The 22,161-nt window shown below is 55.0% G+C and overlaps 10 protein-coding genes across 10 annotated transcripts; 4 read left to right on the top strand and 6 right to left on the bottom strand.

Annotated features, from left to right (window-relative positions):
* Window positions 1–96: 96 nt before the first annotated feature.
* Window positions 97–1,794, top strand: L226DRAFT_533560 (uncharacterized protein). The gene is made up of 5 exons (XM_067680480.1): window positions 97–178; window positions 230–487; window positions 635–827; window positions 882–946; window positions 1,025–1,794. Exons 1-5 carry the CDS (start codon window positions 118–120, stop codon window positions 1,696–1,698), a joined length of 1,251 nt encoding a protein of 416 aa, XP_067537017.1. The 5' UTR covers window positions 97–117; the 3' UTR covers window positions 1,699–1,794.
* A 36-nt stretch (window positions 1,795–1,830) lies between these two features.
* L226DRAFT_484144 (60S ribosomal protein eL43) lies at window positions 1,831–2,600 on the bottom strand. The gene is made up of 6 exons (XM_067677045.1): window positions 2,539–2,600; window positions 2,442–2,486; window positions 2,322–2,357; window positions 2,218–2,265; window positions 2,043–2,152; window positions 1,831–1,987 (listed from the first exon to the last, which is right to left on the bottom strand). The coding sequence occupies exons 1-6, from the start codon at window positions 2,539–2,541 to the stop codon at window positions 1,951–1,953; spliced, it is 279 nt and encodes a 92-aa protein (XP_067537016.1). The 5' UTR covers window positions 2,542–2,600; the 3' UTR covers window positions 1,831–1,950.
* A 393-nt stretch (window positions 2,601–2,993) lies between these two features.
* L226DRAFT_484142 (uncharacterized protein) lies at window positions 2,994–4,229 on the top strand. The gene is made up of 4 exons (XM_067677044.1): window positions 2,994–3,120; window positions 3,171–3,342; window positions 3,396–3,506; window positions 3,556–4,229. Exons 1-4 carry the CDS (start codon window positions 3,049–3,051, stop codon window positions 4,074–4,076), a joined length of 876 nt encoding a protein of 291 aa, XP_067537015.1. The 5' UTR covers window positions 2,994–3,048; the 3' UTR covers window positions 4,077–4,229.
* Window positions 4,230–4,426: 197 nt separating this feature from the next.
* L226DRAFT_533555 (glycoside hydrolase) lies at window positions 4,427–5,783 on the bottom strand. The gene is made up of 3 exons (XM_067680479.1): window positions 5,435–5,783; window positions 4,914–5,372; window positions 4,427–4,855 (listed from the first exon to the last, which is right to left on the bottom strand). Exons 1-3 carry the CDS (start codon window positions 5,630–5,632, stop codon window positions 4,547–4,549), a joined length of 966 nt encoding a protein of 321 aa, XP_067537014.1. The 5' UTR covers window positions 5,633–5,783; the 3' UTR covers window positions 4,427–4,546.
* Window positions 5,784–7,160: 1,377 nt separating this feature from the next.
* L226DRAFT_533552 (glycoside hydrolase) lies at window positions 7,161–8,810 on the top strand. The gene is made up of 3 exons (XM_067680478.1): window positions 7,161–7,802; window positions 7,865–8,323; window positions 8,382–8,810. Exons 1-3 carry the CDS (start codon window positions 7,605–7,607, stop codon window positions 8,688–8,690), a joined length of 966 nt encoding a protein of 321 aa, XP_067537013.1. The 5' UTR covers window positions 7,161–7,604; the 3' UTR covers window positions 8,691–8,810.
* A 1,205-nt stretch (window positions 8,811–10,015) lies between these two features.
* Window positions 10,016–10,802, bottom strand: L226DRAFT_552146 (uncharacterized protein). Its single transcript, XM_067682858.1, has 2 exons — window positions 10,261–10,802; window positions 10,016–10,193 (listed from the first exon to the last, which is right to left on the bottom strand). The coding sequence occupies exons 1-2, from the start codon at window positions 10,744–10,746 to the stop codon at window positions 10,140–10,142; spliced, it is 540 nt and encodes a 179-aa protein (XP_067537012.1). The 5' UTR covers window positions 10,747–10,802; the 3' UTR covers window positions 10,016–10,139.
* A 133-nt stretch (window positions 10,803–10,935) lies between these two features.
* On the top strand, window positions 10,936–12,622 carry L226DRAFT_611821 (uncharacterized protein). The gene is made up of 7 exons (XM_067686320.1): window positions 10,936–11,170; window positions 11,225–11,297; window positions 11,425–11,532; window positions 11,633–11,707; window positions 11,762–11,926; window positions 11,982–12,095; window positions 12,155–12,622. The coding sequence occupies exons 1-7, from the start codon at window positions 11,055–11,057 to the stop codon at window positions 12,269–12,271; spliced, it is 768 nt and encodes a 255-aa protein (XP_067537011.1). The 5' UTR covers window positions 10,936–11,054; the 3' UTR covers window positions 12,272–12,622.
* A 55-nt stretch (window positions 12,623–12,677) lies between these two features.
* L226DRAFT_569703 (uncharacterized protein) lies at window positions 12,678–14,508 on the bottom strand (the record flags this gene model as incomplete). Its single annotated transcript, XM_067684339.1, has 12 exons — window positions 12,678–13,050; window positions 13,113–13,162; window positions 13,227–13,275; window positions 13,338–13,353; window positions 13,408–13,548; window positions 13,722–13,770; window positions 13,833–13,930; window positions 13,983–14,036; window positions 14,083–14,101; window positions 14,155–14,315; window positions 14,372–14,406; window positions 14,465–14,508. 12 exons carry the CDS (start codon window positions 14,506–14,508, stop codon window positions 12,678–12,680), a joined length of 1,089 nt encoding a protein of 362 aa, XP_067537010.1.
* A 1,145-nt stretch (window positions 14,509–15,653) lies between these two features.
* Window positions 15,654–17,415, bottom strand: L226DRAFT_611819 (glycoside hydrolase family 18 protein). The gene is made up of 10 exons (XM_067686319.1): window positions 17,155–17,415; window positions 17,087–17,100; window positions 16,779–17,022; window positions 16,620–16,725; window positions 16,548–16,560; window positions 16,414–16,486; window positions 16,340–16,361; window positions 16,073–16,285; window positions 15,990–16,012; window positions 15,654–15,924 (listed from the first exon to the last, which is right to left on the bottom strand). Exons 1-10 carry the CDS (start codon window positions 17,368–17,370, stop codon window positions 15,865–15,867), a joined length of 984 nt encoding a protein of 327 aa, XP_067537009.1. The 5' UTR covers window positions 17,371–17,415; the 3' UTR covers window positions 15,654–15,864.
* A 1,243-nt stretch (window positions 17,416–18,658) lies between these two features.
* Window positions 18,659–20,647, bottom strand: L226DRAFT_533546 (glycoside hydrolase). Its single transcript, XM_067680477.1, has 10 exons — window positions 20,168–20,647; window positions 19,856–20,099; window positions 19,685–19,796; window positions 19,616–19,628; window positions 19,485–19,560; window positions 19,423–19,434; window positions 19,351–19,360; window positions 19,083–19,298; window positions 18,988–19,010; window positions 18,659–18,926 (listed from the first exon to the last, which is right to left on the bottom strand). The coding sequence occupies exons 1-10, from the start codon at window positions 20,380–20,382 to the stop codon at window positions 18,867–18,869; spliced, it is 981 nt and encodes a 326-aa protein (XP_067537008.1). The 5' UTR covers window positions 20,383–20,647; the 3' UTR covers window positions 18,659–18,866.
* Between the last annotated feature and the right edge of the window lie 1,514 nt (window positions 20,648–22,161).

Below are 22,161 nucleotides of genomic sequence, written 5' to 3'. Positions count from 1 at the left end.
GGGAGAAGGATCACGGTGTGGCCAGGGCGTGGCTTGGTCCATTGGGTGCACGTTCCATATACGGTCAGCCATGCCGCTCGGGAGCTGCTCACCTCATCTTCCCCTTCAACCACTCCCATGGATACGCCCTCGACATCCGCCGCCGCCGCCCTCAAACTTGAGATCGAACGTCTTAGAGGCGCGTCTGCTCATGTCCGTTGCTGTATCGTTCTAACTGACAAGTGGGCAGGCGCGATAAACCGTCACAAGACCAGCGAACCAGCAGCCCGTCCCCCAGCTCGCGCAGTCCCGGCACGCCCACGCAACAATGTCTATGTCAATCCGAACTACAAGCCCCCCGTCAAGAGTTCCAAGCCTCCTTCTGCGGTCGCCGCTGCCCCAAGACCTGCTTCGCGACCACCGCCCACCGCACCCCAGGAGAAACACGATGTCATCATCGATGGTGTTGCCTTCGAATCGTCAGGCCGTTCACTTGTCCGGAAAGATTGTGAGTTTTCGAGCTGTTTAGGCTGTGTGTATTGCTTTTGTAGTCCCAGCGATGTGTTCTAAGTGCGAGAACGTCCGTTGACCACCCGTGGTCTCTACAATTGTCGTTCGTCCCCGAGTGATTGTATGCTTACTCTACATCCAACAGTACCGAAACTTACTCCGAAGCCTCCATCTACCAGTGCACAACCGCCATCTCGCCCGGCAAGTCACAGCTCCTTCGTACGGAACAAGGCAGGGACCATGATGGGCGCAACACGTACCTACAAGCCGAAGACGTCGAGTAGAGGACGCGCCCTGAACCGCAACATGACGCTGAATAATACTCGGAAACAATACCAGTCTGTCCCTCCGCCCTGGCTACCGTCTCATAGCACATTTACTGTTGAACCTAGGTCGCGACGTCTGACTGTCAAGCGCAAGTACTCTGATAAGCCATGTCCTCGGTTTACTACAACGGGTACGTCGCTGTCTGGAATGCTCGTACGGTTCACGAACGAGTTGGATGCGACGTCACGCGCTTCTAACGTCGCAATAGGATCCTGCAACCGAGGCCTTACGTGCTTGTATCAGCACGACCCGTCCAAGATCGCTATTTGTTGGCCTTTCTTGCAGGGCTTATGTCCACACACCGCTGAGACATGCGCTCTCTCGCACGACCCGACTCCCGAGCGCACACCTCTTTGCGTCCACTTCGCCAATAACGGACGCTGCAACCGACCAAATTGCCCCTTCCCCCACGTACACGTCGGACCGCGCGAAGGCGTCTGTCGTGACTTCGCTGTCCTGGGATATTGTGAAAAGGGGCTCGATTGCGACAAGCAACATGTCCGCGAATGTCCCGATTTCGCAGAGAAGGGCTCGTGTACGACCAAGGGTTGCAAGCTACCACACGTCATCCGCGCCAACCGCAATCGGAAGGCACCCATCTCAACATCTGGTCCCAGTACCGATTCTTCTTCTGCGGCTACTCCGTCCTCAGCTGGACCTGAAGCTGCTGTGGTAACTGATGGTGCGTCTAGCTCTCGTCAGATCACGGCTGAAGATGGGCAGCTTGGAGACGAGTTCATCTCCCTCACTTTTCACGAGAGTGAAAGCGACGAAAGCGGCGATGAAGATGAAGATGAGGATGAAGACGAGGATGATGCAGATGATGATGAAGAGGACCCAGAGCCCCATATAGAAGACCGCCATACTGGCGACGATGTATAATATGTATTCACTCTTTTCTCTCTCTGTCTGGACTCCGTTCGTTCGCGTGTCTATACTTCCCTGTTTTCGTTTATGTGCGGAATAGAAGTCTGGTGCTTCGTGTGTTCTTGCCGTGTGCCCGCCTAAGTCAATCCGGATGTCATGGTAGAATACAATGATGACATGAGGCTGTATCGATGTTCATAGCGTGGAACATACATATGCGTGGATAAACGAAGGAAAGCACGACATGTGAGATGCGACTGTGAAACATTACGCCTCCGTCAACTCCCGAAGCCGACGGACCGTGCTGCGAGCTATGTCAAAAAACCATCCGACAGAGGATGAGACTCAATGCTACACACCTGCGCACCGTCGCTGCCGCAGTTGTTGAAACAGTCCAAGCACCACCCGCGATGACCTTCTTGCAGGACTTGCAGTTCCAGATGCCCACGGCCTGACGCTTGACGGCGTCCTGCGTCCCATTGCGCAGATGAATATCTAGGTGACTTGGTGCACACAAGTACGAATAAGACCAACCTTGCCGCAGAAGGTGCAGGTATAACGCGCATGTTGCGTTATCTCAATCTACACAGAGCAGTCGTATGTTAGACAAGTACAAAGGTGAGCGGGACAAAACGTACTTTTTTGATCTGCTTGCGCAGAGAAGCACCATAACGCTACGCATGAGGACAACCCGTCGTCAGCACCAAGCCCCCGTCCTTTCCTTCCCAAGGCCGATTCCGCGAATGAACGATACTCACAGTACCGTACTTGCCGGTAACGCCAACCTTGCGGGTACGCTTCGTCTGGAGCACAGTCAGCAATTCGGCAGCACTCCAATGAAGCAGGGGTACGCACCATCTTGTAGGGTTTCTTGAAGGGGGCGTTGAGTACGGCGGCGTCTTTGTTATCGGGTAAGTGAAAGCTACCCCTTGACAAATCCGGGTAGAACTGTACAGTCCCACCAGCCACTGTGCTGATGTAATACATCACGTGTCGGGCGTCTGCTCATACGCTCCTCGCGCATAGGCGGTTACCTGGCGGTTACACACCGTACCTCACCGTACCGACCGTACAAGCACTGCAAACAATACTGATGCATGCGCACTGTCTCCCCTCGCTGTGCACGGTCGTTTCCAATATGCGATGAGGCACTTGAGTGTATCTAATTATCAAGAGGAGATGGTTGACCACGTAGTTGCTGTTCAGCGCGTATCGTCAGCCGGTGTAATGCTGTGAACAGCTGAAGCGGCCAGGTCGAGGCCGTATCAATAAGAAGCCCAAACTTTGAGTTCGCGTCAGATAGTTACATCCCAACCGTCACCAGGCGGATACAGCAGACCAGCCTCCTTGAAGCTGTCTTTCGCGATGAGCGCAGGAATCGACTCGGGACCTATTGAGATAAAACCGACTCCGGCTCCATGGACAGTGAAAGCTGAGGTGCGTCACGGATCTCTTTGTGAAATGTGAGCTCAACCAAGTATCGCTAGGCATGGTGGTTCATCACTTCTATCGGTCATCGCCCAGAGCCTGGAGAGACGTTGCCCATAAGCTACTTTCCGGCTCAGGAGACCCAGTTGTACCAGACGAGCACGACCCAGGAAGCTTTTCGCGGTGGTCGCGGTTCCGTCACACTATTGCGCTACACAGATACGCCAATAGGTGCGTATGGCTTCCAACGCTTGCCACGTGCTGAATGAGAACAACGCATACAGGTCCTTTCGATGAACTCGCCATATCTCCGGGCGAGTTCACGAACCCTTTTGAGAACGAATGTCATCGCGTAACGCGTGCATATGCCTCAAGCCTCCCTGCAGTCGTGAATGGTACGTACCGCCTCGGGTTGCCGCTCAAATCCTTACTGACAGCCCACAGGACGTTCTAACTGGGGTCTTCCACGAGAACTCGCTCAGTTCATCTTCACACCCTCTCTAGACGATTCAGAGGCCACTGAAGTTCGCGTCTATCCGGCCATATCTTTCTCACCTGTCGAGTTCTCCCCTGATCCGTGCTTCGCCGCTCTGATTAAACCGCTCTCCTGGCTACCCGCCATCCCCGCGAGCCTTGCGCACTTCCCTCACGTAAAGCTCTTCCAGCCACCCCTTGACGGGTCTCCACACGCAGCATACGATGGCCTCGTCGCAGCGCCCAAGTGGCACGTTCTCGACTGTACTGACTACAGGGGCCGCGCTAAGCCCTTCCGTTGCGGAGGACTGTTGAAGCCGAAGGAGCCGGAGCCACACTCTGAAGAGGAAGGTCAGCGTAAGCGCATCGCTCACAAGATTGGTTTTGCGGATGGAGTCGCATTTCCGGACGTAGCGCCGTATCGCCTGGGCATACACTGGACAGAGATTGATATCACCCTGCCTCAGGCGGTGCCTCTCGCAACGTTGTAGACTCCCGCATCGTTCCTCCAGTGTACGTGTACTATAGACTCCATTTGGCCTAAATTCTGGATCTCCGAATACTTCAAGGATATATACTCCGACACGTTCATGTCGATCACATACAGAATACAATGAAATGACCCGGGGTTGTACAAGCGGTGTCGGTCTGTTTCTGACCACTAGATATGACAATGGCGGAGCGAACCCTCATCATCAAGATTCGAGGCAGTTGCAGATGTATGACATTACCTGTGGTCGCCGCCACCAATCGCTGGCTGAAGATGTGTCGCACTCGAAAACATGACCCCGAGAAATTACTCCATTACGTTACTATCGCTACACATATTATGATACATCGTGTCGTGAGTCATGAGGAGACGTCTCCATGCGCATGAATGATTGAGTCTTCGTCGTGAAATCGTCATCACACCGGTCGACGGGGATGTGGTCGCTCATCGGGAGGACGGCGAGGCGGTCGTCTACTGGAAGGAGGTGCCCTTCGCGGCCTTGACCCAGGCAGCGTCAGCGTCGGGGAACTGGAACGCCATAACACCTGCGCTCCAGCCCTTCGCCTTCGCCTGGTCGACACACGTTCCGAGCGTCGCAGGGTCAATGAACCCGTTCGTCGCATCGGCTGCCGTGCCAGGCTTGCCAATCACGAGCTTGTTCAGGTCGACGCCGTTCGCCGCGATCTCGAACACGGACGAGCCGGGGAACGCCCCGCCAGACGTGTTCAGCAGACCCTCGCAATCCGTGTAGAGACCCTGGTTGTAGAACTGAATGTTGTACTGCAGAAGCCGGTCAGCAACCACGAGCAATTTGATAGCCAAACCAGAGCCGACGCACCCAGTCGATGAGCTGTCCGACGTTCTTGTTGACAGTCAGGTACGCACCAGCAGCAAACTGCTGGTTCGGCGATAGCCACGGGGCGAGCGGCGCGTGCGTCAGGAGGAACTGGCCCTGAGGCAGCGTCTGGCGGAGAGTCTGCGTGAACGTCGTCACCCACGCCTCGGCCGCGCCGTCACCCTTGTTCATCGCATCCAGGTCCTCGTAGTCGACGTCGATGCCGTCCAGCTGGTTCGCGGTCACGAACTGCGCCATCGTGTTCGCCGTCGCGACAGGGTCCGCACCCTGCGTCGTCGGCTTGTCCGTCTCGCCGAATGCGGAAACGATGATGTTGATCCCCGCCTGAGCGTACTCGGCCTTCTTGGCCGCACGCTGGTCGGCGGGGAGCGCAGCGAACGCGCCAGCCTGGTCGAGCGCGCCGTTGAGCGTCAGGAACGACAGCGCAACGACGTTGTAGCCCTGTCAAGCGTCGAGCAAGTCCATGAGTGATCATCGTCATACCGATCAACAGAAACACTCACCGCAAGCTGGGCAGCAGGAGGCAGCACATCCGCGGACACAAACTTGTCTGTGTAGATGACGAATGCCGGGCTCGGTGCGGTAGCACGCGACGCCAGCGGCGAGACGTTGTTTTGGACGGGAGCAGCAAGAACGCTGCTCACGGACGCCAGCGCCAGCGCGGCAGAGACGGAAGAGATCATGCGGGTGAAGGAGAACATCTCTAGGACGTGAAACAAAAAGGGCGTGGATGTAAAAGAAGCCGACTAGCGGACTTGGAAATGTGAAGACGAAAGTAAGTAACGAAAGCGGGGGGTGGGGTTCCTCAGCTCCCCAGCCTCTACCTTATATACTTCCATAGCTAGGTGTCGGTCACTTCTGAAGGACACTATGTCCGAAGGGCCGGAACGCCTCCCGACATGCCGCCTGCGGACATCAGCTTGAAGCATAGCCTCGTGGTCGGACAGCGCCATGTCGCGCTGATGGTTGATGTGTCCCTCCGCCATCGCCAGTTCGGGTTTGTGCGCGCTATGGCTATGGTAGTTGGCATGGCAGAAGTCCAGTGTCGCAACTCGCAAGGCGCGCATCGTTCTCGCAGGCCCAGCTCATCGCCTCATGTCTAGCCTGGCGGGCAGCCAGGGCCGAATGCGACATGATCTGGAGACGACCGTTGTTGATGACCATGGACGCTGTCGCAATATCACACTGGCATAATCATACCTGTCAGTACAGCGGTGAGAGATCACGTTGCGCAAGTACAGGTTGACTCCACACTACACGATGCTCAGGCCTGAACCAGAGTTGTAATCGTGGTCGACCGGGAGATGGCCGCCGTCGTAATATGATACCTAAAAAACCTTGAACGGTAGACTCGCCTAATGACGGGGAGTTCATCGTGAATGCCAGATGTCTGATGCATACAAAGTGGAGAACTGCGGTAGATGTTGCGGCGCTACAGCCGTGCCTGTCTCGAGGGAAATTGAATGTGCATCATGACCCGTGAGGCAGACGCTGTTCTTGCGATCGCCCGTAAGAAGCAATACCATGTTATGGTATCTGGTGCATTGAAAGGAGCCTGCGGGCATTTGAGGAAACTTGGTCAGACTGGAAGTAGTAAACCCGGATGAACCAACAAGCATACCTGGGATGCGCATGATACACGGTCGCACGGCGATGTCCTAGTTCTGGCCGCAATGACGCCGATGCCCGCACCGTTGTCAGGATAGGCGACAGATGGACGCCATTGTGAAACGGTACGTGCGTACGCACAGGTAAACGGCGATGACTAGTATGTAGTACGGGCGTGATCAGAGCGCGAGCTGACCCAATCATCAGCATGTAGAACTCTACATACTCACATTCATCACCAGACCATTTCACGAGCATACGAAAGTCGGAGAGTATTGGGCCAGACTCGAACGAGAGCACGTCGACGGCGACCGGCAGTGGTGGTCATGAGTTGAAGCGCCGTAGGAGGACCCGGGGCGACACGGTGACGCAGGAATCGTGGCATCGCCACCGACTTTCTCCTACTCACATACTTACGGTCTACCCGCGTGTCCGCTTGGCCATAGGTGACAGAAACCTCCCCCCGGTGATGGCCATGTGCCAGATTGTACTCGCATGCTCACGCCCTTCGGTGTCAGCCTGGTCGAGTACCAACAGGGAACAAGTCGTCGCGTCAACTCTGCGGTGCCAAAGCCTCAGCTCACGCAGTGAGACCAGGGCCATAATAACAACAACGATAGGTTCTCAACTTGTGCAGACTTGTGACGAAGGTAGCGTGCTACGCTCTCTGATGTGTGATTCTTAGACGCAGGACTTCTTCAGCGCGGGATGCAAGGATGCCATCTGACGCTATTCTTGTGCCGTCGTTTCAGAGGCAACAATGCACTGGCAAAAGCATATGGTCTGGATGCGCCCCGACATCACGCTTTGTGACCGTCATGACGACTATGCCGCCCCACCCTCACAGCCCCGTACGGACGTTGCAATTTGGCTGATGGTTATGCGTTGGCGATGTGTCAGGTACGTATACCATCCGACAACGAGCTATGGACGTATTTAAGGTAGAGGCTGGGGAGCTGAGGAACCCCACCCCCCGCTTTCGTTACTTACTTTCGTCTTCACATTTCTCAAGTCCGCTAGTCGGCTTCTTTTACATCCACGCCCTTTTTGTTTCACGTCCTAGAGATGTTCTCCTTCACCCGCATGATCTCTTCCGTCTCTGCCGCGCTGGCGCTGGCGTCCGTGAGCAGCGTTCTTGCTGCTCCCGTCCAAAACAACGTCTCGCCGCTGGCGTCGCGTGCTACCGCACCGAGCCCGGCATTCGTCATCTACACAGACAAGTTTGTGTCCGCGGATGTGCTGCCTCCTGCTGCCCAGCTTGCGGTGAGTGTTTCTGTTGATCGGTATGACGATGATCACTCATGGACTTGCTCGACGCTTGACAGGGCTACAACGTCGTTGCGCTGTCGTTCCTGACGCTCAACGGCGCGCTCGACCAGGCTGGCGCGTTCGCTGCGCTCCCCGCCGACCAGCGTGCGGCCAAGAAGGCCGAGTACGCTCAGGCGGGGATCAACATCATCGTTTCCGCATTCGGCGAGACGGACAAGCCGACGACGCAGGGTGCGGACCCTGTCGCGACGGCGAACACGATGGCGCAGTTCGTGACCGCGAACCAGCTGGACGGCATCGACGTCGACTACGAGGACCTGGATGCGATGAACAAGGGTGACGGCGCGGCCGAGGCGTGGGTGACGACGTTCACGCAGACTCTCCGCCAGACGCTGCCTCAGGGCCAGTTCCTCCTGACGCACGCGCCGCTCGCCCCGTGGCTATCGCCGAACCAGCAGTTTGCTGCTGGTGCGTACCTGACTGTCAACAAGAACGTCGGACAGCTCATCGACTGGGTGCGTCGGCTCTGGTTTGGCTATCAAATTGCTCGTGGTTGCTGACCGGCTTCTGCAGTACAACATTCAGTTCTACAACCAGGGTCTCTACACGGATTGCGAGGGTCTGCTGAACACGTCTGGCGGGGCGTTCCCCGGCTCGTCCGTGTTCGAGATCGCGGCGAACGGCGTCGACCTGAACAAGCTCGTGATTGGCAAGCCTGGCACGGCAGCCGATGCGACGAACGGGTTCATTGACCCTGCGACGCTCGGAACGTGTGTCGACCAGGCGAAGGCGAAGGGCTGGAGCGCAGGTGTTATGGCGTTCCAGTTCCCCGACGCTGACGCTGCCTGGGTCAAGGCCGCGAAGGGCACCTCCTTCCAGTAGACGACCGCCTCGCCGTCCTCCCGATGAGCGACCACATCCCCGTCGACCGGTGTGATGACGATTTCACGACGAAGACTCAATCATTCATGCGCATGGAGACGTCTCCTCATGACTCACGACACGATGTATCATAATATGTGTAGCGATAGTAACGTAATGGAGTAATTTCTCGGGGTCAACTTCTCTTGTGTGATTGTACCAATCGTACCGAACGAAGAAGTATATTGAGCGCGACGAATGTCGAGTTCAGACAAGCCTGACGTTGTTGTGCATACGTTTACCCAAGTACAGATCTTGAGCCCTCGTACAATAACTCGAAGCTTGATGCACTATGATGGAATTCCAGCTCGCGCTTTATTTCACAGACCGTTTACGCAACTGCCTTGGACCCATCGTTACGCGGATCCCGTACTGTGCTCGTATGTGCATCATAGACTGCGGTTATACTGCGACGTTGGGCAACGGCCTGATCCGTGCAGCACTGCATCATGTGTACCAACTACGATCCCATGGAGATGCGACGATGAGCACGCCAGCACCACCACAACATGAGAAGATGGATGGGCCAGGATCAGCATTGGTTATTCTTACATCGTTCTGCGCAAGCGGAAAGCGACAGCAACCACATTGCTCTGCGTAGTCTGTCGTCATCATGGACAGGTACTGCGCTGGCTGATGAGGTCAGTTTCAGTATGATGGACCTGCCCTGCACTGCGTACTCACGGTGGGTCTGGCTCGACCAGGGTTTTGCCAGCACCGTTCCTCGGGGTCCAGGTTGACTCTAGAGTCTCAATGCTAGGTAGGATATACCTCGCTAAGGTTCCTGCAATAGTCAATATTACGTCCCCGTTTCAGAGGGTGCGACCGTCCTGCGCTCTAGGTAGTATTCCAGATGCCTTGAGCTCTGCCGTGATGAAGGTGCCGCTTCATGACAATATAATCCCGGAGCGCACCAGGATAGGATAGGCCTTGGATTATTCGGAGCGCAACGTTTGTTAGAGGTGATAGGGAGCATGTGGAGCTTCAAATATGTCATCCTTTGTGCGCTCCAAGATATGGTTTCGTGCATTGTCCAAGTTGCAAAATCCGATACAGAACGAGCAAGTCGGTCGACCTTCTATGAGGGAGAGAAAACGCGGGGCCCGCATCAAGAGATCTTCCGGCACGCCGCTGCTCTGCGGCAAGAAGCACATATGCATGGAACGCTTATTGGCGGAAAATATACTTTACGGAAGATCGGTGTCCAAAAGACAAGGATGTCCGGCCCGACATGCGCGTTCACCGGTAGATTCGCGACTCTATCGGCAATGCCTGCGGGAGCCGGGAGGTGGGGAAACGCACTGTGGTTGCCTTGACGAGAACGGTTAGTTGAGTACAGATACACCATGATAGTGTTACACGTAACGATACAGCTCCATGATCTTCCCCAGTCCGTCCGCAACGTCTACTTCACTCAACGACGGTGTTACCGCTCCGGTTATCTCCCAAGACAGGAGAGTGAGTCTGCGGAAAGGCGTTCCTGAGTTATCGGTTGTCTCGGCGAGCGCCACAGACAAGTGAAAGCACGCACCTTGGCGGCTTCGATCACCTTGCTAAGCTCGCCGCGACGGGCGAGGTATGCGGCGCCAGAGTCGGCCCAGACTTGGTAGTCCGTGACCTTTGCGTCCTGATCGAAATCGAGGATGTACGCAAACTGCTCGTCCCACGACTGACCCTTGCCCTCGCCCTCTGTCCAGGTGAACTTGGCGCGGCCCTTGACGGCGACGCGCTGGGCTTCGGCGTCGACGACCCAGGTGCCGAAGGACATGTTGTCGTAGGTGAGGTACTCTTGGAGGAGCTCAAAGTAGGAGGCGACGGAATTCGCACCGGCCCGACCAGAGAAGGTACGGCCGAGAAACGGTGCGAGGGCTGGCAGGCCATGCTCGAAGGCAGAAATCTGATGTGTTGCGGAGAAGTATGATAGGAGGGTGTCGACGTCTGCCTTGGCGGCGAAGGCGTCGCACAAGGCCTGTGCAGACTGGAGAAGCTGGTCGCGGGTGGGCGCGGGACGAGACATGGCAGTTTGCTTCAAGCTTGGTCAAGCCAGGGCCAGGGCGAGATGCCGGTGGATGGTTCACTGCAGTGTATCACAGACCGGAGTGCCGTTGGCGCGCACGTGGGACACACACGCGACTGATCGAGATTTACGTACTAAGTGGCTGCTTAATTGAATCCCGCGTCTCTCCAGACACAGTCGTCTCGATATAAAGACCATGCTCCCTGCCCGCTAGCGACTCCCCGTTTTCTCTCCTCTTCTTCCTTCTTCCCCTTCTCCTTCGTCCCTTGCTTTCCTCCCTTCTCATTCATACGTTCGCATCGTGGAGCATGTCCTCCATCTCTACTTTCGAGGAACCAGGATATCCAGGTCCGAGTCACCTCCACGACAGCAGCGATCTTGGCAGCTCGCAGGAGAGGGAGGAGACCCCGAGCTGGGAGCCACGGTACGCCTCGACGCTTGCGGAAGGGCACGTATTCGAGTACTCACTTGTCTACAGACCGCTGTGCTCAGCTCTCGAGTCTGCGTCGAAACGTGCCTCTTGCTATGAGCGACAAATCAAGGAGCTTGAGGTTCGTACTCTCTCTTCCCTCACACCTCTCCTGCTCCTCCTGTTTCCTATTGCCTCCGCAGCCTAGCTGCCCTGTCTGCCCGTCACTTTGCGACGTCGTCCTGCATACTCAGCGTCTGCCCGCTTAGAGTTTGTCTACTGGCACAATCACATGGATCACACGCGCAGTAAGGTGTGGGACTCTGGCCGATGTTAGGTCATGGAGAATTTCATGTGGAGGAGAATGCGGTGCCGTTGTGGGTACAGAAACTTCTCGTCTGAACTACTTTAGGCTTGCCACAATCATATGTCGCGCATGTCTGCATGGAAGACCCCGCAGCTGAGGCCATATCACAGGGCAAGCTCGCACTCGACCTCAGCAACTCAAGAGCAATCGAAAACCTCCTCCATGAGGTATTCACCGGAATCCAGGTGCCTCATCACCCGCCCACGATCTTGGCCGCTCGCTCACGCTGCAACTCATAGCAAACCCGCGACAGAACAGAGTTCTTTCTAACGGACACAGTGCCCCACGTCAGGGACTCACTCGATGATGACCTGGCAGTTCTTCTTGAGCTTGAGGAACAGTTGCCCGAAGTCGGTTCCCAGATCCGTGATATTCGCAAGGTCTACGACCGCGGCCGAGAGAAGGTTGGCTTACCGCATCATCTTGCCTAGAGTTTTGGCTGACGTAGACCGTAACCAGGCGCAACAACTGATGGCTTCGCTGGAGTGGCTGAACACGCCTGTGTCACAACGGCTTCGCGCTATCATATTCACGCCCAACGCGCCCGTAGGCAAGAGGTGGAAGGTACTCGTAGTAAGTGTATATCGTGGCTGCTCTCACTTGTACATGTGTGCTTATCAAGCCATGCTCAGCGCACTGTGTTTGCGCTAGTCCTTTGCGCCTGCATATGGATTGCATGGATAACCCTTCGTGGAGCAGTGCGCGCGCACAGACAGCGATTGGTGTGGGGGGAGCGCCTCATGAGCTGACGCACCTGCTTCCGCTCCATTCGCCTGTGCGTGCTCTCTACTCAGTTCTCATTTTCTCTCCGTTCCCATTATAGCATACCCTCTCCCGATCCACACACACTCGTTGTCAACTCCCCTGCACGTAAGATATACGCATGCCCGCCCCGATCTTCCCCACCCATTTTCTCCCAATCTTCTCTCATCTCGTGGTTCTTCCCTTATCCTTCCTGTGACCACACTTGGTCTGCCCCGTCGTACCTGGTCTTGTGCTGTCTTCTGCTCTGCTCACGGCTCCTGCATCTGATACACCATGTAATTTTATACTGTATATGCTATAGACGTCTGCGTCTTGGAGGAAGTCTTTCATCTCATCCCGATGATACACTAGTCTCACGTGAGCCACTTGTAAGGCAGGGTCACGTTGGGGTCATGCTATGGAAATGTCTGAAGGAGATACCGGTGCAGGCGAGTTGCTCCCTTGTACTGACACCAAAGTCAAGCCAGTCGAAGACGCCGGTGATGTCATCGCCGTCTCCTTGATTTCCACCTCTCCACTGCGGGTTTCGCTGTCAGAAGCGACTTGGAGGGCAAGCTCCTCGTCCTCCCCGTCCATAGAGTCGAAGTCGAGCGGTACTGAGAACTCGTCAGCGAAACTGCGAGATGCGAAGCGCAGTGTGCCCTCTTGGTTTTGACTATTCACGAATGACGGCAGGGTGTCGTCGAAAGAGGCGTCCCCGGGACCAAGCTGGTCAACCTCGCGAAGGTTTAGGATGAACCGCGAGACGAGGACGGAGGCTATGCTGAGGAAAGTGATGTCAATATCACCGGCGACCGTGCAAGAAATGCATGGAGTGGAACATACGGATTCTCTAGAATCGTTACATAGCTTGCCTGCTGAACAACGTTGTTGGGCTGTAAGAGCCAATTGTATCAGCACGCGGACGGACGAGCGCACGATACACGGCTCCATTCTCACCTTGACTGTGTTGAGCGTCATATGAACAACGTTCATCGCGAGAAGAACACTAAACCCGCTGGCATGTCAGCATCGCGCACTCACCACTCTCCAAACGCACAGTGTACCGACATGAAGTATATCGTCCCTATAGTAATGCTTGTGAATCTCCAACTCGGCAGAGTCGCAAGGTATCACTCACCGTCCCTCAGCAGGAGCGTGCCGAACGACGTTTCAAGCCGCGCATCACGGGTGAGCTTTCGGATCCCGTAGGTACTCCACCAGGTAACTGCTATCACACAGATGTCTGCAGCGATGAGCGATGTGCGCGAGGCAATTGTCACTAGTATGCCACGACGTCAGCCTTCCCAAACGACCGGTGCATGCGGGCGATGCGCTCAACGTACGTCTGTTGCATATGAAGAAGTGGTAGTTAGCTCTAAACAGCCATGCCATTGCACGGGCGCGGCACGTACGCTTTGCTCAGATTTGCCGTGATGTCCGAAAATGCCGTACAATTTGAAGGGGGTTCGAGATTCACGAAAGTGAACGTCGACAGGAAGTACTGTGCCTTGGTCAGCTACCCTATTGCAAGGAGGTATGCACACACAGCGGACGATCACTCACAGCGTTGATCCCAGCGGGAACTAAGGATAGCAAGGAGGTGAAGAGGCCGATGAAGGTGTTTCGCTGGCTCAGGGCATATGTCCGCAGACCGGAGAACGCTGGGAACGCTTCAGGCGAGCTCGGCATACATGGAGTTCGTTGGACGCGCACCAGCCAGGATAATATATGGGAATATCTCGAGAACCACAATGAACTTGCCGACGCCTTGACATCTACGGGTACAGAGTGAGCGATGTTGGCTGCACAGGACTTTCCATAGGAGCGTACGTCTGTGTGATCAGTTGGTTAGAGAAAGCAAGTGCAATAGCACTTCACCACGTACTGCTGGAATGATAGGAAACAGTGTGACGAAGTCCACGAAGTAGAGTAGTATGATGGTATAGCGGTTGACTAGAAACAGTGCCGTTGCCGGAGAGAACCTGCGGTTCCACACGAAGCGGACCTCACGCGGGAAGGTTAGTAGATAGTCATAGGCAAGGATTGCTGATCATCCAAAAGTTCGTCAGACACAGCATCCCTCGCCATCAATGCATACTCACCCAATGCACTGCTGGTCCAATTGAGGTTTGCCGTGCTAGGAGAAGAGCCTGAGATCAGCAGGGCACTTCAGTACTAGAGTGAGGCGCACTCACGCAGCGTCATACAGCAAAACAAGCTGAGCAGCCTCTGCACTCATCAGGAAGCACGTGTCCTGTTCGTAGGAGGACAACCAACAGTGGGGCGGGCGTGCCTGACAATCACAGTCGACCTAGCCATCGTCACCCCGACCGCGACTATATATTGTGTATGCTATGATAGCCAGCATTTTGCAGTACAGCTGACTCCGCCGCCCATGATTTCCCCGGAGAAAAGCCCACCACAATGTTGCCTGGACTAACCCAATACAACATCGCCTGGCCCCACGGAAAGTCGGCGAAGCGGCGTTTTGCCAATGTGTGGTACGCCCATTGCGGCTGCGGTTGTGGTCAAACGGTTGACAAACGCCAACGAGTCCTGATGGTGGGCTACGCAGGGACGCTGTTCCTTAAAAGTATTTGTCCTGCGACTCCAAGGCCATCAATGCAGAGCTCCAGCGGTTGGATGGCGTGCATATCTACATACCAACAGATACGCGGGTCCGCGGCCGCCTAGTGACCTTGGTCGACGTCCATTGAAAGTCATGCTCGTCATCCCGCCCATAGTCCTCGGTGCGAGAGAGGCGGTGCATGGTGGTCTGCGAGGAGGGCAAGTGAATCCCGATTCGGGATCACCTTCTCAAAAATCAAGGCAGTGCTGAGAGTATTGCCACGTTCTTCCACTCGCCGGCGTTGAGCGGGATACGTGCGAACATGTGTGGTCCTTGGCGTACTTTAAATGAGTATCGTTCGGTGATGGGTCTGGACTCTACTTACTGTAAGTCCAAAGTGATAGAGTACTAGTGATTGCTGGTAAGTCGATCACCCCGCGGAGCAATATCACAGCTGGATACAGCTGGCAAGATAGTTCACGTAACACCCTGTTAGAGAGGCGTTGCCATCATACAAGCTCCAGTGTTCAGCCTGGACAGCGGCGGTGAGGACATGGTAGAACGGAAGGAGGATGAGGACAAATGAGGGTAGGTGAGGGTAAGAGGCTGAGTATGTCAAACCATATATAGCAGTTGAACACTGCAGCACCGCCGAAGCACCCCGCGGCTATAAAGTCGTTATCGCGGCAGTTCATGGCGAGTAGACCGGCTCGGAGGTGGTTTGGATCAAGGACACAATTTGAGTGTAGACTAAGACTTTGTGACAAGTAGAGTTAAAGCGCTGCCATCCACGAACCTGTGGCCACCACCGATGGGTCTTGGCAAGGTTTAGACATTTGCAGTTAAGTACAATACAGCATTCATTCCTTTCAAGTACACATGAGAACCTCGTGACCAATTCGTGAACCTCTATAGATGACCCGCGAAGAGAATATGGAAGGGAAAGTTAAGACGTCAATCCGCAGACAAGCTTGTCTGGTGCGCTTGAAACCGGCTGAGTACCGAGTTACAAAAGCCGTTGATTGTTCAGACTGGCCAGGACTGCGCCCGGACAGTCTGAATCCAGGAAGCGCCGCCGTTCGGGTACTGTGCAGATAGCGGTATCAGCCATATCGCCACATGAGAGTCTCGGTGTGGTGAGAAGAGCGCACCTGCCATGCCATGACTCCGCCGTCTATGAGTAAGACAGGCGTTAGATCTGAATCGGAGACCTCATCATAAAAGGAGAACTTACTCCAGCCTTTGTTCTTGGCCTGCGCGACGCAGCTAGCAAGGTCGGATGCAGACATGTATCCATTGTTAGCGTCAGCGGTGGTGAAGGGCTTGCCAATGACGAGTTTGCTTGCGGGAACACCGGAAGCGACGATCTGGAGAAGGGCGGTCTGCGGCCAAGTGGAGGACGAAGACGTAATGAGGCCAGAGCAAGTAGTATACTCGCTTGCACCCTCTGTTGCATGCGTTAGAGTCAATTAACAGCGTGGGCTGGCCGCGGAGTACTCACGGTTGTAGAATTGCACGTTGTACTGCATAGATGATGAGCGCGTGCTAAGCCGATAAGAGGGTTTCAACACATACCCAGTCAATCAAGCTGCCGACCTGTTGATGAACCTTAAGGTAGCCGCCACCAGGGTAGTGGCTAGGAGTGAACCTATGCGCGTATTCTGGCTCAGTCACTATCACAAGCCTACGTGAAAAGGATGAAGGTGTACCATGGGGCTACAGCTGCGAACAATAGGCATCGTCAAAAGTAATCATCAAGCGTGAAGGCATGTGATCCTTACGAGCGTGTGTGATGATGTAGTTTCCAGCAGGCAACTGGGAACGGAGCTGCTTGGTGAAGGAAATGAGCCAGTTCTCCGCCGTTCCCCCGTCCATAGCGTTGAAGTCCTGGTAGCGAACATGAGCGCCAACAAGGCAAAACAGATACAACATGAGCGTACCTCATAGTCAATGTCGACACCGTCCAAGCCCCACTGTTTGACCCAGGAAGCGATGCTGTTGGCGATCGCGACCGGGTCTTGACCAGCCGAGGTAGGCACGTCCGTAGAACCGAAGGCGGCGACCATGAGCTTAATGCCGGCAGCGTTGTACTGCGACTTGATCGTCGCGCGATCGGAGGCGCTGAGGGTGGTCCATTCATACGCTTTGTCCCATGCTCCCTCCGTAAGCAGAAAGGAGAGGTAGCTGGAGCAATCGTGAGTCAGTCACCCTGAGAGCCTGTAGAGACGACACGCGAAGTGGTGCTCACAAGGCATTGTAACCCTGCACATTTCATCAACGTCATCGCACGAGGGAGTCCGTAGTACTGGTACACACCTTGACCGCGGAGACAGCCGGAGGTCCAGTAACGCCGGATTGGTACTTGTCTGCATAAACAGCGAAATGGGGAGCTGCCGGGGTCGCACGACTTGCTAGATCTCGCTGCTCGAAGGACAGTGTCTCATTGAAGCTCTCCGGGGGCGCCGCAATAACGCCAACAAGGAGGTAAGCGGTGAGGAATGCCGCGATGCGGCGAATGCTGGAGGAGAACATGAGCGATGTCGTCCGGTGTCGTGAGGAGATGAGCGAAGTGCAAGTTCTCTCTGAGGTTCGATCCCGGACAGAATTCAAGCTTTTATAGGTGCAGGTGCCGGAAAAGAGAAACAACGTTCCGGAAAGCCATATGTCGCCAACGGCGGATCCGCATGGTCGTTTCTGAGACGTCAACCGAGGAAGGCTTCCAGTTTCGTCCTGTGTCGCCCAGTAAATGCGTCCAGCTCGATCTCGAAAGGGAAAGCCAGAATCCATGATGCACAACCGCCGAAGCATCAGCCATCGCGAGTCCGCAGGCCAACGGTCCCACATGCACTGTACTAGGGTGCCAAGAGGACAGATAGCCAGGTGTCCCGTTGTCGCATGGACAGTAAGGGACCAGAAAGCGTCATCCAATGTGCAGCGGCGGCATCAGGGGCATGTGCATGCACGAAGAGTTGCGGGCCATGCGTTCTGAGAGCTTGCGGAGGCTATGGGCATGGCTGGCATTGAGTAGGTTGGCGGAGACAAAGGGCGATGACGATCTCACCGACGAAGTCTGCATGTCGACCATGTCACCTGAGTCTGGTTAGTCGAGTGCAAGAGGCGGATTCGGGGATGCTGCTCTGGTTCTACAGATTCCATCCGAGAACTTCGCGATAACAGTATCGTCGGGCGCTGCGTATCGAAGGGGGGATATGGGCGATCCTGCCTTGGCTTTCGCAGCTGGCTAAGTCGTACAGCAAAAGAGGAGACACAACTTGATTCTGATGGCTCGGCGTGCAGTATACGTAGGTTTCCCATCACCTCCAGTGGGTAGGAGTGGAGTACTCGAGTACATCGTTGCGGCCGGGTACACCGTCTCATGATAGAAGCAATACCTGGAAAATTCTACGCCTCAGCGACTACTCACGCAGAAGACTTTCCAATCTCACCTGACGATATGGCAAACCGTATTACAGTCTAGATGGTCTACCATCCACACAAGCATGTGAGCTCTGCATCCATGCGCTCGACGTGGCGGCTATCAGAATGGGCCTGCCCTCTCAGACTCGGCTTCTTCTGGTTGAGGACGACTCAACGCAACAAGCATGCAGTACCATCACGCGACAACTTCATTCATGCTGGCTTCATAAGAATTGCACGCGGTGCCTGTCGTGAGCAGTCGGGGTCGAGATGGTTTGTAGACGAAGTTTCTCGATAAGGGCCGCATATAGAGAGGCAGTGCCATAACTATTATAATAAGCGGCAGCGCCCGGTTCAATTCGGACCCGTTAGAAGTCACAAGAGACCAAGTTGAAGCCGACACTGTACTCTACACTCAACATACTCAGGCCTCAGGCTTGAGCTTGAGCAGACAGATATAGTTCCGCTAAATAAATTGCCACAATACGAAGACATAGGCATAAAGATAAGGACTGCTACACGCGCACCCCATGTCGTCGTGCCGGAAGTCGTGTTGAATATATGCTTGATGTACAATGGCAAATGAACCTTGCCAAGCCTTGAAGTGGACATTAGACGGGGAACGCCGCCGAGCGAACAGTCGCGATCCAAGAAGATGCCGCATCGGGGAACTATGGATGCATTGTCAGCGGAAACCTTAGAGGCTGTAAGGGGGCGCATGATAACACTCGCCTCCCAGACCATCACGCCCGCGTCTGGTGCACCACGTACAAGCAAGAAGAAGTCTGTCAGGGAAGAGCGACTACTGGACATTTGGAAGCACATACCCCATCCCTTCGCCTTTGCCTGGGATACACAGGTAGCGAGGGTGTCGGGCGCAATGTAGCCGCTGTTCGCATCACCAGCAGATTGTGCGGGCTTGCCGATGACAAGTTTGTCGAGGTCAACACCTGCGGCGGCGATCTCGAAGACCGAAGACTGAGGCCAATCTCCGCCAGACGTGTTGAGCAGGCTGTCGCAGGTGGTGTACTCGGTGGTTCCCTCTGTGGCATTGATCGGTTAGCGGGGCGTTATCGACACACGAGTAGCACTCACGGTTGTAGAACTGCAAATAAAGCCCATCACGGTGATTCATAGTATATTGAAGAGCTATTTGAATCTGCGTACCTGGACGTTGTACTGGGCTCACGGTAAGTCAAAGTACGCACGCAGAGGGGAGTGAAACTCACCCAATCGATGAGGTCACCGACAGTCTCGTCGACCTTCAAGTACGCTCCAGCCGCGAAGAGGTTGTTGACCGAGAACCTGCAACGACGGACTTAGCCGGTGTCTCCATGAGGAGTCTGACAGCCCAGCATACCAAGGGGCAACAGCTATCGTGTGCTCCGGAATCAGTGGCAAGGTCGTAAAAGCGCCAGAGTGCACTCACGAGCATGCGTTAATATGAACTGGCCCTGAGGAAGCTGCGTACGAATCTGCTTCGTGAAAGTCGCCAGCCACGCCTCTGCGCTACCATCGCTCTTGTCCATAGCAGTGAAGTCCTGCGACGAAGACGGCAAGTGAAATCCAAGCAGAATTGCCTCTCTTGAGAGGAGCGCACCTCATAGTCGACGTCCAAGCCGTCAAGGCCGTACTGCTTTACCCACGCAGCCATCGTGTTCGCAGTAGAAGCCGCGTCGGCACCAGAAGTCGTGGGTTGGTCCGTTGCGCCGAACGCAGACACGATGAGGCTGATGCCAGCTGCAGAGTACTGCGACTTGAGCGCGGACCGGTCGGAGTCAGAGATCTCCGTCCACTCGAGGGCTTGGTCGGCGGCTCCGCTGATCAACAAGAACGAGAGGGCGCTACACACATGCCGGTCAGCACCGTGGCAGCGTGTAGCACACACGAAATCGCAAATAGATCTACTCACAAGACGTTGAAGCCCGCGATCTCGGAGGCTGCCGGAGGACCGTTCTCACCGGAGACCCACTTGTCGCTGTAGATGACCCAGCGTGGGGCACTCGGGATGCTACGCTTCTCTATAGAGGAACGCGCATTGAGACCAAGCTCGCACATAGGAGCTGAGAGCACGCCCTGGAAGAGGAGCATCGACGAGAGAACGAACAGGCAGGACAGAGCGAACATCTTGATGGAGGAGTGCGCTGCGAGTGTCGTCGACGGTCTTGTAGAGCAGTGCTGAGAGCCCTAAGGTCTATCTGATCTTGCGACCCATGTCTTTTATAGCCCACTCATCGGCTGTTTGACCGAGACGGCCCTTCCATACGGCCGCTACATCGCAGTGGTCGTGTTGGACGAACCACGAGGAGCGTGCACACCTTCCATGTGGTCTGCGAAGCCCTAGAAACACAATCGTTGTCAAGCAAAGCGGCCTGATACGACTCGATTAAGCAGTCCTGAGGGCGTTTGATAGACCTCGCCACACTCGGGGCGAGCGACGCAAGGGAAATGAACATTGAGGAGGTCTAGGGTCATAGGTTGCCCGGCTCGTCACGGGGGGTGCGCCGCATGCGGCACCGCGGAGGACCGTCTGGATAGACCTGGAAAGACATACGCAAGCGGGGCAATCAGCTTGTCACCAGTGTTCAGACACGAGGGAGAAGAACTAACTGCCATGTGTAGGTGGAGCTATTCTTATAGTACATCCTCCGGCCGTGTTGAAGAGCAATCCAGTTGTGATTGAGTCTCATGGGGCCCCGCAGCAAAGGCTGCAAAACAAAGATCACATAGCTAACGTTCCTAGCTATCGTTGAGACGTGACCTGGGTGCAGTCAGAATCGCTACAACCGCACGGCTTCGTCGCGAAGGCAAGTCATGAGGTCGCACAGACTCTTCGGGATTAGCCTCGTTGCCGATATGCCGGATAGACGGGCCAGCGAGACGAAGTTGAGTAGCTTTCACTACTACGCTAGTGCAAGCTACGGCATTGATGCGCCCACGACGTTGTTCTCGACTTCCTGATGATATCGTATGAAAGAACTTGGCGCCATGTGGATTTCTCGGCTGCGGAATGGGTGCATCCTGTAGAACAGACTCCGCCACTGCGTGCTGAGCATGTCGATTGCGTGAATAGCTTCAGATATTCGGGAGCTTGCATGCGTGGATATACATAGCTAGTGGACTTAGACTTCGCAGCGCAGACCAGGGCAGAAGGACTCACCCTCACTGACTAATAATTAACCGGGTACGAAGTGATTCTGAACACAAGTATATCCTCAGTGACACTGCGTGCTAAGCGTCCACTATCGTAATCACATCAGAGCTATCCAAAGAGAACGCAGCATCTGGTGGATCAGAGTAATAGACCCGGTCGGAAGACTAGGAAGAGAAGAGAAGCGCTCAAGAGGATCAAAGCTTGCGCTATTAGTATTACAGCCGTTTTCATATCGATAGGCCCTTTTCGAATAATATATATGGATAGTGCGGATCACGAAATGTCAGTTCCGCTCGCTGGCGAGCCTACGCGATGGCTGCCCATCATTCTCCGCAGCGTCAGTTTCGTGGACCGCCAGAGTCCGCCACAACCGACAATCAGCACATTATTTTTGGAAGGGCCTATCGATATGGAAACGGCTGTAGGTCGGAACTTTAAGGATACTACAGTGACGGTCATTAATGATGCAACCCCCCATATCAGGAAGGTTGTTCACATCACCCAAAAACGCAGGGCGTTTCCAGTCCAATGAGCGGCTACGGTGGTCCTCTACGAGACGTGCACGCCCTCCTCCGCTGCCTCTTCCACACAAATACTCATTCTCGTTGCTTAGAATGAATAATTGTTGTCTTCGTCTTTAGTATATCATCTTTGGTCGGCGCTGCGAGGGGTCAGTTGGGTGATGTGAGGCACCTTCCCTTTTTGGGGGGTTGCATCATTAATGACCGTCACTGTATATGACCTAAGTAATC

This window comes from Lentinus tigrinus, assembly GCF_003813185.1.
Source record: "Lentinus tigrinus ALCF2SS1-7 unplaced genomic scaffold L226scaffold_8, whole genome shotgun sequence".
NCBI lineage: Eukaryota > Fungi > Basidiomycota > Agaricomycetes > Polyporales > Polyporaceae > Lentinus > Lentinus tigrinus.
The sequence above is the reverse complement of the archived record's forward strand: the minus strand, read 5'-3'. Positions and strand labels throughout refer to the sequence as shown.